The 12,405-nt window shown below is 39.1% G+C and overlaps 2 protein-coding genes across 2 annotated transcripts in view; one reads left to right on the top strand and one right to left on the bottom strand.

Moving 5' to 3' along the window:
• The window catches only part of garre1 (granule associated Rac and RHOG effector 1), a 44,705-nt gene extending 36,003 nt beyond the window's left edge, over window positions 1-8,702 (top strand). The window contains exons 10-14 of the mRNA XM_065283678.2: window positions 1,616-2,670; window positions 3,016-3,181; window positions 5,263-5,400; window positions 6,047-6,125; window positions 7,005-8,702. Coding sequence (XP_065139750.1) covers window positions 1,616-2,670; window positions 3,016-3,181; window positions 5,263-5,400; window positions 6,047-6,125; window positions 7,005-7,340 — 1,774 coding nt within the window. The 3' untranslated portion in view covers window positions 7,341-8,702. The remainder of the gene's footprint in view (window positions 1-1,615; window positions 2,671-3,015; window positions 3,182-5,262; window positions 5,401-6,046; window positions 6,126-7,004) is intronic.
• ss18l2 (ss18, like 2) lies at window positions 8,633-12,299 on the bottom strand. Its single transcript, XM_065283683.2, has 4 exons — window positions 12,062-12,299; window positions 11,527-11,603; window positions 11,362-11,443; window positions 8,633-10,966 (listed from the first exon to the last, which is right to left on the bottom strand). Exons 1-4 carry the CDS (start codon window positions 12,128-12,130, stop codon window positions 10,898-10,900), a joined length of 297 nt encoding a protein of 98 aa, XP_065139755.1. The 5' UTR covers window positions 12,131-12,299; the 3' UTR covers window positions 8,633-10,897.
• Window positions 12,300-12,405: the final 106 nt, after the last annotated feature.

The raw sequence follows: 12,405 nt of genomic DNA, 5'->3' as shown, positions 1-12,405 counted from the left end.
TCTTGCTTTCAGTAAGAATATCAAAAAATTCTTAAATAAAGATGCTTTTTCTTAATGAGCAAAACGACCCAAGAAAATAAGTCTAGTTTTTAGACCGAAAATATCAAATTTAAGTGACTAAGATTTTTTTCTGAAAATCATTTTTTGCAGTGTACCATTACTTTAAAAAGCTTAAAAAAAAAACATTCGTGTCATTTTACCTTATGCACTATATATTTACAAAACAATAAAGAAGGGTTTGATGATAAATTAATAACTTTTTATGCGTGTTAATATTAACCTTACACCAGAGGTCCTCTCGGGTCCAAAGAAATGTCCCCGACCCGAATCACTTTGTACCCAAACCCTATGTGCATAAATCATTCAAGAAAGACCCGACCTGAGAAAAACCCTACAAAATTTGACCCGAGTCCAACCTGACACAGTGACATTTTTTAAAGAGCACCTACACTGCAAAAAAAAAATTTTCAAGAAAAAAAATGTTCTTAGTATTTTTGTCTTGTTTTCAGTAAAAGTATCTAAAAATTCTTAAATTAAGATGCTTCTTCTTGATGAGCAAAACGACCCAAGAAAATAATTCTAGTTTTTAGACCAAAAATATGAATTTCAAGTAAAAAAATAAAATAAAAAATAAAACAAGCAAAAAATCTGAAAATAAGGTGTTTTGCTCATCAACAAAAGCATCTTAATTTAATAATTTTTTAGATATTTTTACTGAAAACAAGACAAAAATACTAGGATTTTTTTCTTGAAAATCATTTTTTTCAGTGTATTGTCCGATTCAAGATTTTACATTTCCTTTGGTGTGAAAGTGTGTATTAGTACATGTTAACGATATGCAAAAGGTACAAACCCCAAAGTAAACAATGACGCGAGTTATCGTCTACAATGTAAATCTCTTTTCTTGGACTACAACAAACACACAGATTGTAGGCAATAGTTTACTTCCTGGGATTGGTGATGTAGACAAGACCGACATTATCATAATTCCTCCCGCTTGGACTCACAGCCTGTAAGTTAACCCCTGTTAGCATCCAAATCTTTCAAATATGGTAAGGAGCGTCACATTTCCAGCTGACGTCAGAGGTATTCAGGCCAATCACAAAGTACAGGATAACTGGCAAATCAGGGACACCTGTGCGTTTCAAGAAAAGAGTGAAATCTGAAGCATCAAAAATGTACAGCATGTGGAAAATAATGTGTTTTTTAACCATAAACAACGTGAACATATTGTATTATACCACATACAAAATACATTTTGTTTAGCAATTAAATAGGTGCACTTAAAACCAGACTGGACCCGAATATAAACGGCACAGTCAGCAGCTCGCACGCACCAGAAAGAATCCCCGGTGCCCTCACAACCAATTTGGTCAATTTTCGTTTTAAATAACCGGAGACCACTAATATAATACCCGACCCGTGTCCGGAGCACATGTGAAACTTTTAGACCCGTTTGGGTCTCGGGTTAGACCTCAGGTTTTCGGATCCTAAGTGGACCCGTGAAGACCTCTATCTTACACTGTCAGTGAAATCATTATCATCGCAAATAATTCAAATAATTGTCATGAATTTTGCAGTTGTTCTGAATTTTAATGGTGTTGGGTTTCTACAGGGAACAAGGTCTTCCCACCATACAGATCCAGCTCCAGCGGGACATGACCGATTACAGCAGCCCTGTGGATCTTCCTTCTGGGAACAGCTCCAAACCTTCCAGCGGCCTCCCCAAAACCATCTCCAAACTCACCTCGCGCTTCACCAAGAAAACCTCCTCTAACTCCAGCACAGGGGGAAGTTACTCCATCCCCAGCACCCCCTCTCGAAGTTCCCTAACCAGCCACTCGGATGACAAACCTGGGCGTCTGCACAGCCTTTTGCAGATGAGCAGCATGCCGTGCACTCCAGACCCCAGCCACCCGCAAATCGCCAATGGGGCGGACGAGCAGAGCATGAACCTGCCCACCGACCAGGAGATGCAAGACGTCATCGACTTCCTGTCAGGGTTCAACATGGGCAAATCTCAGCAGGCGTCGCCGCTGGTGAAGAGAAGGAATTCAGTGGCATCCACCAACGCTGCCGACTTGAAACCGCCCAGTGGAGCGGCTCCGCCCACCTCACAGGCTCAAGTGTCTCATAATGCGATGCAGTCGCTTGCGCAAAACCTGCAGCAGCAGCTTGCGCCACAACAACAACAAAAGCAGCAGCTGCCATCAACACCCAAGCAACAACAACAACAACAACAACAGCAGCAGCAGCTTCCTGCGCAGCCCACAGCGCAAGCCCTGCAGTTTTATCAGCACCTGCTGCAGCCCATTGGGCAGCCGCAGCCTCAATCGCAGCAGCAGGCGGCGCCCGTTTCCCCTCAACTATCTTCGCAGCCTCCTCAGACTCTTTCGCAGCAAAGAGGTCCTAGCAAGTGGCCCCAGGGCCCCCTCGGTGGTCTCTCCCCGATCGGGCCGTTGTCTCAGTGGCCTTCTCCGGGTCTGCCGGACCTCAGTTCTGACCTCTACAGTCTGGGGCTGGTCAGCACGTACATGGATGGCGTTGTGTCAGAGATGTTGGGCCATAAGCCCCCGCAGGGCCCGCGAAACAACACCTGGCCCAACCGAGACCAAAGTGAACAGAGTCTGTATGGTGTGCTGGGGGACTCCATGCCCTTTGACCCTGCAGGTGAGTTGTATTACTGTCGAAGAGAAATTTGTGTTTGGGTCAATGCAGATTATAATGTAGATGCATAATTGCAGTAGTTACATCTGGTCGCATGCCCTAATGCATGTACACAAGTATACAAACTATAGTTTTAGTGCATAGTGGAGGTATGCAGGATTAGGATGGAGCCATGTTTTTTATACTGGGCTTATATTTGTGGTTAGTGTGGTTCAGCTGCTCATTTACAGGTTTCTGTGTGATTGTACTCTTTTGTGTATTTCTGCTGTGCTGGACAGTTTCAACAATGAGCAGGATACAACCCAACATATCCAACTCTCTCTCTCTTTCTCTCTCTCTCCCCCTCAGTTGGGTCTGATCCAGAGTTTGCGCGTTATGTTGCCGGGGTTAATCAAGCCATGCAGCAGAAACGTCAGGCGCAGCATGTTCGTCGCCCCAGTAACACCCGCAGCAATTGGCCACACCCTGATGAGCAGCACAGAGGCTGGCCACACCCAGAATACTACAGTGAGGGGTGAGTGACGCCCTGACCAATCACAGCATGAGATACGTCAACCATGTGGACACATAAGGTTAAACTATATTGCTTTAGTAATCTTGAATAAGTTAAAGGCACAATATGTAGGATTTTTACCTCTAGAGGGCGCTATTACACAATAACACAATAACAAAGGTGAAGCTTAATGACGTTATGAAGGAGAGTGGAACGATAGAAGATGAAGACTTGTGGAATTCACTAATCATGTTTTTGAATGAGGTATTGAATTCAAGTGGGGTTTAATGCCATTTCATGCATTCTGTCGTATTAACACAGTTAAAGAGTTGTAATCCTCATGCTAAACAAATTTAAAGAGTCAACAAAGCAGTTGAGTATTTTTGCGCCAAACTCATGCTTCCTCTTTCCTATGTGGGTAGCCGTTACGTATCATTGACCCCGTATTCCTTATAGGGGCACTTCCCTGGAAAAGCACCCCTACATGTCAATCATTGTTCATTCGAGTAGAAGTCACAGGCATCACTGCATGCAAAAGCTTTGTTTTATATCATGAATGGCACGAAAAACTAGACTTATTTTCTTGGGTCGTTTTGCTCATCAAGAAAACGCATCTTCATTTAAGAATTTTTAGATATTTTTACTGAAAACAAGACAAAAATACTAAGAAGTTTTTTACTTGAAAATCATTTTTTGCAGTGTGAGCACTTACATTTTCCTCCAGCACTGTGAATGTTTAATAGGTGTTTTAGACACAAGAAACTAGAATTATTTGTGTTGTCGTCAGCTTATGCACATTGTGTTTGTCTATTGTTGTGACCTAGATGAGAAACAAATCACATTTTATTGCAAATCATCACTGAGAACATCTGTTTATTTCTAGGGGTTCACATACTTTTTCTTCCCACTGTACACTCCATGAAATGTATCAAACTGTGCAAGTGGTTTTTGGATATTTTATTAGAAAAATCTTACATGTTTTGACTTTAAAGGATTAGTCCATTTTCTTAAAAGAAAAATCCAGATAATTTACTCACCACCATGTCATCCAAAATGTTGATGTCTTTCTTTGTTCAGTCGAGAAGAAATTATGTTTTTTGAGGAAAACATTGCAGGATTTTTCTCATTTTAATGGACTTTAATAGAGCCCAATATTTAATACTTAACTCAACACTTAACGTTTTTTTCAACGGGGTTTCAAAGGACTATAAACGATCCCAAACGAGGCATAAGGGTCTAATCTAGCAAAACGATTGTCATTTTTGACAATAAAAATAAAAAATATGCTCTTTTAAACCACAACTTCTCGTCATGTAGATCCGGTCGTGATGCGCCAGCTGACCCCACGCAATACGTCATGACATCAAGAGGTCACCGAGGACGAACGCGAAACTCCGCCCCAATGTTTACAAGTGTGTTGAAAGAGGACCGTTCCTATGTTTTTATATGTCGAATGATACTTATTAATGTCTTTGTGGCAGTTTATTGTTTAAAATGGTCCGCAAATGTGCGTTTTATATATGTAACACGTGACCTCCCTACGTCACTACGAATTTAGGTCACGCTGGACCGGATCTAGACGAGAAGTTGTAGTTTAAAAGTACATATTTTTTATTTTTCTTGTCAAAAATGACAATCGTATTGCTAGATTAGACCCTTATGCCACGTTTGGGATCGTTTATAGTCCTTTGAAACTCCGTTGAAAAAAAACGTTAAGTGTTGAGTTAAGTATTAAATGTTGGGCTCTATTAAAGTCCATTAAAATGAGAAAAATCCTGCAATGTTTTCCTCAAAAAACATAATTTCTTCTCGACTAAACAAAGAAAGACATCAACATTTTGGATGACATGGTGGTGAGTAAATTATCTAGATTTTTCTTTTAAGAAAATGGAATACTCCTTTAAAAACTACTTCACTGAGTAGTTAATTGAAACTATTGTGTTCCTGTAGCTAAATCGACAGAGCATTGCGTTAGAAGCGCAAAATTCATGAGTTTAATTCTCAGGGAACACACATACTGATAAAACATAAAGTTTGGAAAAATGCATAAAAGTACAATTTTTTTTTTATCGTTAATTGTATTTATTTGTGTTTTTGAGCAGGGAGGCGGTCAACAGTAGCTGGTCAGCCAATCAGGGTGACTCGGCCAGCTCGAGTGACGAGACCTCTTCAGCCAATGGAGACAGTTTGTTCTCCATGTTCTCTGGGCCTGACCTGGTGGCAGCTGTTAAGCAAAGACGGTAAGAAAATAATTCATCTTTATTCAAAGGCTGGATTTACACTGCAAATCTTGATGCCCAATTTGACAACTTGCTTACACGATCTTTTAAAAGCCACTCGTATCCGATATCAGCATTTACACTAAACACTTGGCAAAACAATTCAAGGTAGACATACTGACCCAGAACAGCTTAAACCACAGAGGAAGTAAAATGTTGCAATATGCAATGGACCGACAAAATGATTATACAACATTATAGAGTTTTATTTCTGTAACAAGACATAAAAATTCAGCATTACTCCACTTAGTGGAGCCATTGCACCAAAGATGCGCTGCTAAGAAGAGTCATGTGATCGCAGGTGATGTCAACCTGAGTTGACGTCATTTGCCAGCGTCGCATTTTCAATGACGCACGATACATCTTGAGATAGGAATATCAGATCAGTATTCGATTTATTTCCACATATGAATGAGGCCTGAAACCGATCAGAGAATATCGGTATCCATGCACTTTTCTCCTGCTTATACGTTCGTGGGTCATATCCGATCTGTGCCACATGAGGGAAAAATGGGAATTGAGTCACTTCAAACATGCAGTGTAAAAGCGGTCAAAAAGAAGTGATGTAAGTTGTGGTTTCCACTGATGTGCTTTCTTTGTTTTTTAGGAAACACAGTTGTGGTGAACAGGAAGTTTGCAATCTGCCCTCTCCTCCGCTCCACCACTCGAGTGATGACAGTAACCAGGTAAAACTGGGTCACAAAAATATCCCATGACACACGGAGAATTTCACAGGAGCCGCATCCACACAAACAGTCTTGAACTTCTTGAATTAAAAAAAAAAACAATTTATACCTTTTACAGGGTTACCACGGGTCTTTAAAATCCTGGAAAGTTTTTAAATCTGGGGGAAAAATTCAAGGCTCTGAGAAATCTTTGAAAATATACATACATAGATACAGGTCATTAAAAGTGCTTGAATCTATTTTATGCAAGAACTTTTCTGAAAAAAAAAAATCCATATTATTCCCTGTGTAGTGTAGGATAATATCATAAAAATTCTAGACTTTTTAAGCACACGTGCTAAACTGTTCGCTTTAAATGCTTATATCTTCTGTATGCGAATGTTGATTCATACCAAAATGCTTTTTTTGCATAGTTATGTTTGACAAATGAAAATGTCTCGGGTTACGTATGTAACTGTTGCTCCATGAGAAGGGAACGAGACGCTGCGTCTCCCTTGCCATACTTCCTGCATCCCTGTAACGCCGTCTTTGGCAATATTTCAGATAGCGATATACTTCCTGGCTCCCGCGTCACCCTGTCTTTGTTGTTAAGCCTCACAATTGGTTGAATTTGATATACACATTCAGACGCACTTACCCCTGGAGGCGTCCCCAAAGTGTCACTGCAGTGACGCAGCGCGAGTTCCCTCAAAAGGGAATTGTAACAATGTATCTTAAACGGTAACTCGATGTAACCTTGTTCTCACTTGAAATGTGTCCCCACATTTAGTCCTGTTGGATCTGAAAGGTCCTTGAATTTGAAGTAAGCTAAGGTGTGGGAACCCTGATTTTAAAAATAATGTCTAGTCCAGTCACTTTATGAATTATTTGTGTTCACAGGACTGCAAAACTAAAACGTGGCCTCCCAAAGCCCCCTGGCAGCACTCCTCACACACCAACACCATGCCCAATCCCAGCTCTTCCCTCTATCAGATGTCTATCCCCTCCAGCCAATGGGGCGACTCCATGCAAATGCTGCAGTCTCCGGTGTGGTCAACGGCCAGCGACTGCTCTCCATCTACTGTGATCTCCTCCGGCTTCCCCTTCACACAACAACAACAACAACAACAGCAGCAACAACAACAGCAAGTCGCCCAGCACAAGATCTTGAACAAAGGCTACAAAACTTTCCCCCTTAAACCTGAGCACCGACCTTCATACCTCCACCAGTACTGAGAGGTTCCTCTGATCTGAGGTCTGTGACATCGGATAAACCCAGACCAGCATTTAAAGGCTGTTTTTGAGTTCCAGCGGGTGTCGGCCGGCGTTCATAGGTGTGTTGTCGGGATCAGATTTACAGATCCGGGGAAAATAATATTCATCGGTTGCTCTGCTGGAACACAGCGCTAAACATCGCTGGAGTTTTGATCTTATGGTAAACCTGGTCAAGACTCTTCAAGCGTGTAAATTAGATTTCTTTCAACTAGTGTTTTTATAGGGAAATTTGCATTTAACATAGTGGTTAATAACGTTTTTGTACACAGATGCGTGCGTCAACCCCCTGACAGAAACGTAACTGCCTTTCTCACTGTCCAAAAATGCATGATTCATTTAACAGCAGCTAGTCGGACCATTTCACTGGCGGCCGGTTCGACCCGAGCCCCCCAGCGTCACTGAAGACGTAAGTTCAGCTTCTTTATAGATATCTTACTTAACGTCTTCACTCCCGCTGTGCCGTTCGGGTTTGCGTTTACACGCCGTGTCTCCTGAGGTGAGTTTTTTCGATATGCATGGCCATCGCGCTCTATCGCAGCCGCGTTACGAAGATCCGGGGATCCGTCTCCCGAAACGATACTGTGTTTAAATAGCTGTAACTGCCAAATCTCACGTCATACGACCCAGACCGCAGCTCTCAGCTACTGTTCCATAGCTTGTAAATTACTCAGAAAAAAAGAATAAAATAAAGAATTATAAACTTACTTTTTATGAAGAGGCTTTGAGCAGGCTCGGCAGAAATATAATAATCATAGCAGAGGTGTAATTTGAAAGAAATACACTACTTTTTCAACATCTGACATTATAAAGTTAAAATAAAATAGCGGTAAGTAAACTTGTGCCATGTTGTTTTGAATAGCACTTGCAGATATTTTCTCTAACCAAAGTATTGTTTAGAAAGAAAGGGGGGGAAATGGTGCTTGAAATAAAAAAGAAATGCCGTTTGGGAGTCGTAGTTGTCAAATATATCACGAAAACCCCTTTTGTGGAAAATCTGTACGGTCGAAATTCTTGATGTGCTTTTGTTTTTCAGATTGGCTTTCTTTCACAAACACTAATGCTTACAATAACATTTTATTCCTTTAAAATACAATATATTTCTTGTACAAATATTGACAGTATTAATCTTATTTTTGTATTTTCTTACACATTATATCATTACTGTATACGTTAGCATAATAGAGGCTTATTATTAAGTAAACACATTATTTTTCCCAAGATGTGAAGCACATTTTTTTTTCTTTCCTACAGAGTTTAATTGTATCATATCTCTGCAGAGGTTCCAAATACGCCATTATAAACACTAATAAATGGTTACGGTAGGATCGGGGTGTTTTTTTTCTTTCGTTGGTTTTTTGTGGTTCGGGCTGCATCTTAAAAGCCCAGAATGTTAATTTCTGTGATCTTTGCTAATGCCAATGTTGCCTGTATTTATGATATGACCATGTTTTCTGAAAACTAACATACTTACCATGTTTACAGAGAATCGTTTGCTGTATAGAAATATCTCTTTTTATAGTTCTGTGCTTTGCACAATCAACTTGTAGATTCGTTGCTTTTCGTCCGTGTTTTTCTCCCGAACCGTTGCGGCATTTTCTTTTTTTTCTCTTTTTTTTTTTTTAAGAAAACATCTTCGATGACCTTGGACTGTAACGCTCAACATTTCTCAGCTGTGTCAAATGGTTTACTAGTGGCTTCAAAAATTTAAAGTTTAAAAATGAGAGATGTTGATGTTGCCCTGGCAGAACACACGAGGGGTGACTGCTTGGCTTATGTTGCTTATTGTCCACGAGAGCTGGCAACTGATTATTTCCAAGTGTACCAGCAATGCAAAAAATAAATATGTAACATTAAAAAATGCCTGCTTTTATTTCAAACTAATGTAGCCTAAGACCGGTGTGAGAAACTGACCAGGACACGCAGCAAAAATGCCTTAAAGGTGGTGTGTAAATTTTAGTGGCATCTAGTGGTGAGATTGCGAATTGCAACCAACAGCTCACCCCTCGATTTTAAAACGAATATGGTAGCTGACACAGGACAAACATGTCGTCGTCTGAGACAACTTAGGCATGAAACGCGCTCTGTAGAGCAGTTTGTCTATTTAGGGCTACTGTAGAAACATGATGGCGACTTCTATGTGAGGAGACCCGTGGTGTATGGAGATAAAAATCGCTCATTTTAAAGTAATAAAAACAATACAGTTCATCATTTAAGGTCTTTATACACCACTGATAATACAGTCATGTAAATTACATTGCATTTCTGGCAAGAGATCCTTCTAAAAGTTACACAATGCACCTTTAAATATTCAAATTTATTATGTTACTATCTAACATTTGATGCATTTCATTACATTCTCTTCTCGATCTTCGTAGTTATAGGATTAGTGTTTTATTTCATATAAATGGACAGCAATGCAATTTCCAAAAACTTCTATAATGTATAAATGCCCCTAAAAATGTGCTTCACTGACATTGCTTCTCAAGTCACATTTTTGCACATTGTGTTGGGCTGACCAAAGTCCTGTTCAAGAATTATAATACACAATACAAACCTACAAAATACCATGAAGTATGCACCAATAACATTTAAATCTAGTGTCAATGCAGAGATACAGAGGTGATGTGTTCAAGATTAAGTCTGCGTTGTAACAAGTTTCAAGCATTGTGACACATTATCCATAGAAGGTAGTAGAACTTGTAGTATTTCTATGCTCCTAAATTGCTTTAAAGGGGACATATCATGAAAATCTGACTTTTTGTTTAAGTGCTATAATTGGATTCCCAGTGCTTGTATCAACCTATAAAATGTGAAAAAGAGCAACCCAGTAACTTAGTTTTGGTAAGCCATTCTCTGCAAGCATGTGAAAAAATGTGTTATTGAAATTTGGCTCTCCTTGTGATGTCAGAAGGGGATAATACAGCCCCTTAATCTGCACTATCCAACCACGGGACTGCATTTAGTGCAAAGATCAGCTCATTTGCATTTTAAAGGAAACATCCAAAAAGGCTCACACCTAAAAAGTGGCAACTTTAACGTGCTGTAATAAATTATCTATATGGCGTTTTGAGCTAGAAGCTCACATATGTGCTCTGGGGACCAAATATTTATTTTACAATTTAAAGAAGTATTATAAACCATGTCAAATGCTGAGCTAAGATTAAAAATAACTAAAGACAGCAATCCCAGAATCATTGTTGGTTAATATAGGTAAAGACTTTTAATAGATAGTTTTTAAACAAGACTGAAAATTTTCGTGAATTAAATATGTGTTCAGAAAGGTTTATTTGAGTTAACACTACTTTTGTAGAGAAATGGGAGATTTAAAATTAATCTGAAATTGGCTATAAGGTTAATAAGATACAAATCACTGTGGTGTGTTGATTTATTGAAAACAGGCCCCCGAAAATAACAACCTTATTCTTATTTTACATTAAAAATGTTTATTGTATCTTTATACATTTTTACAAATTTACAACTAGGACTTGACTTCTGTACACACAAACAAAAAAAATATTTTAATCGCCTTGTTCTGTAACTTCTGATGTGTCTGTACTCTCAGCCAGTGTATTTGTTTCACAAGGATTCTGTTTTAAAAAAAAAACTGATTTATTAAAGGAATAGTTGACCGAAAAATACAATTTTTAATTTTTAACACAAAGTTGTTCCAAATTTCTTTTTTCTGCTGAATACAAAGGAAGATATTTTGAAGAATGTTTGTAGCCAAGCAGATCTGGGGCACCATTGACTTCCAAATAATATGGAAGTGAATGGTGCCCCAGATCTGTTTGGTTATTTACATTTTTCAAAATATCTTCATGTTCAACAGAACAAAGAAATTTACACTGGTTTGGAACAACTTGAGGTTAAGTAAATGATGACTATCCCTAGGGAACAAATAGTTTCAGTAAACAGGAAATCAATAAAATGAAAGTTAAATGAGAAGACCAAAACTAACAAAGTAGACATAATAATAACCTACAGTATTATCAGGTGGGATTTCTGTGCTTGCATCTGCTATGGTACCCAGGTACACAATGTTTCGGTGCAGAATCTGCTGATATCTAAAGAAAAACACAAAGTATACATTTTAATTAAAGTACTGAAACAGCTGACGTGAATTGAAAGGTGAGAGAGCAGCGCGTACTGGACACAATCTGTGGCTCGACCCTTCTGCATGTATTCTGTTATACATCTGACGAGCTGATCATTCTCATCCAACAACTGAAAGAGAGAGAGAGAGAGAAAGAAACTCGGTTATATTAGTAAAGCATTAAATACCGTCTTAAATATGATTATTACACAGCGCGCTGAAGTTCTTGAATCTGATTGGTCAACAGCGATGTACTGTGGTTACCGGTACTATTTAACGTTACAGGTTTATTGTATCACTCCGCCGCGTCTTTTCTCACGACAGCTTTACATTTTTATAAAATCAGCAAGTCAAAACACAACACTTGCTCAACGTTACTGACTTTGCATATTACACTAAGGTAAGAGAAAGTATCTTAACACACAAAAATGTACTCTTTAGCTGTAAATGTGTTTGTAAAGATTCAAGGTAAATGTATTAAAACTTAACACTGAAAATGCCCATAATCCACGTTACGAGATAAATAGTTTTAAAAAAAGACTGTAGATGTAATTCAATTAGATATGCGTTTATGTGTTTTCATACTCACTCTCTGAATCGTCTCCTGGTTGATTTGCGCCTTTCCGCGCTGCCGTTTGGGAACAAACACAACAGACATATTACAAACTCGAACCTCAAACCTTCTGTTAAGTTAGTGCAGATAACTCGGCGATTTAGATATCCAGTCCAATATAAATAATGCTTGAAAACATTTCACTATTTTATCTTGTGATCTACTGTCGTCTGTTCGCGTTTCTTCTTTAGTTGTGACGTCAGTAAACTCTGAGACACACGCGTCCCATTACTGCCGCCTGCAGGACACTGATGGCGCCACACCACACACATTATGAGACGCCCAAAACACTTTTAAATAAGGTTGTATTTGTTTACATT

This window comes from Paramisgurnus dabryanus, chromosome 9 (assembly GCF_030506205.2).
Source record: "Paramisgurnus dabryanus chromosome 9, PD_genome_1.1, whole genome shotgun sequence".
NCBI lineage: Eukaryota > Metazoa > Chordata > Actinopteri > Cypriniformes > Cobitidae > Paramisgurnus > Paramisgurnus dabryanus.
The sequence above is the reverse complement of the archived record's forward strand: the minus strand, read 5'-3'. Positions and strand labels throughout refer to the sequence as shown.

What these genes read in the sequence shown, in the direction of transcription:
- ss18l2 (XM_065283683.2), bottom strand. Translation starts at nt 12,130, where the DNA reads ATGTCTGTTGTGTTTGTTCCCAAACGGCAGCGCGGAAAGGCGCAAATC. An exon ending in CGAGCCACAGATTGTGTCCA is followed by an intron (nt 11,444 to 11,526) that starts GTACGCGCTGCT and finishes GTTTTTCTTTAG; the next exon opens with ATATCAGCAGATTCTGCACC. An exon ending in AAATCCCACCTGATAATACT is followed by an intron (nt 10,967 to 11,361) that starts GTAGGTTATTAT and finishes TTTTTAAAACAG; the next exon opens with AATCCTTGTGAAACAAATAC.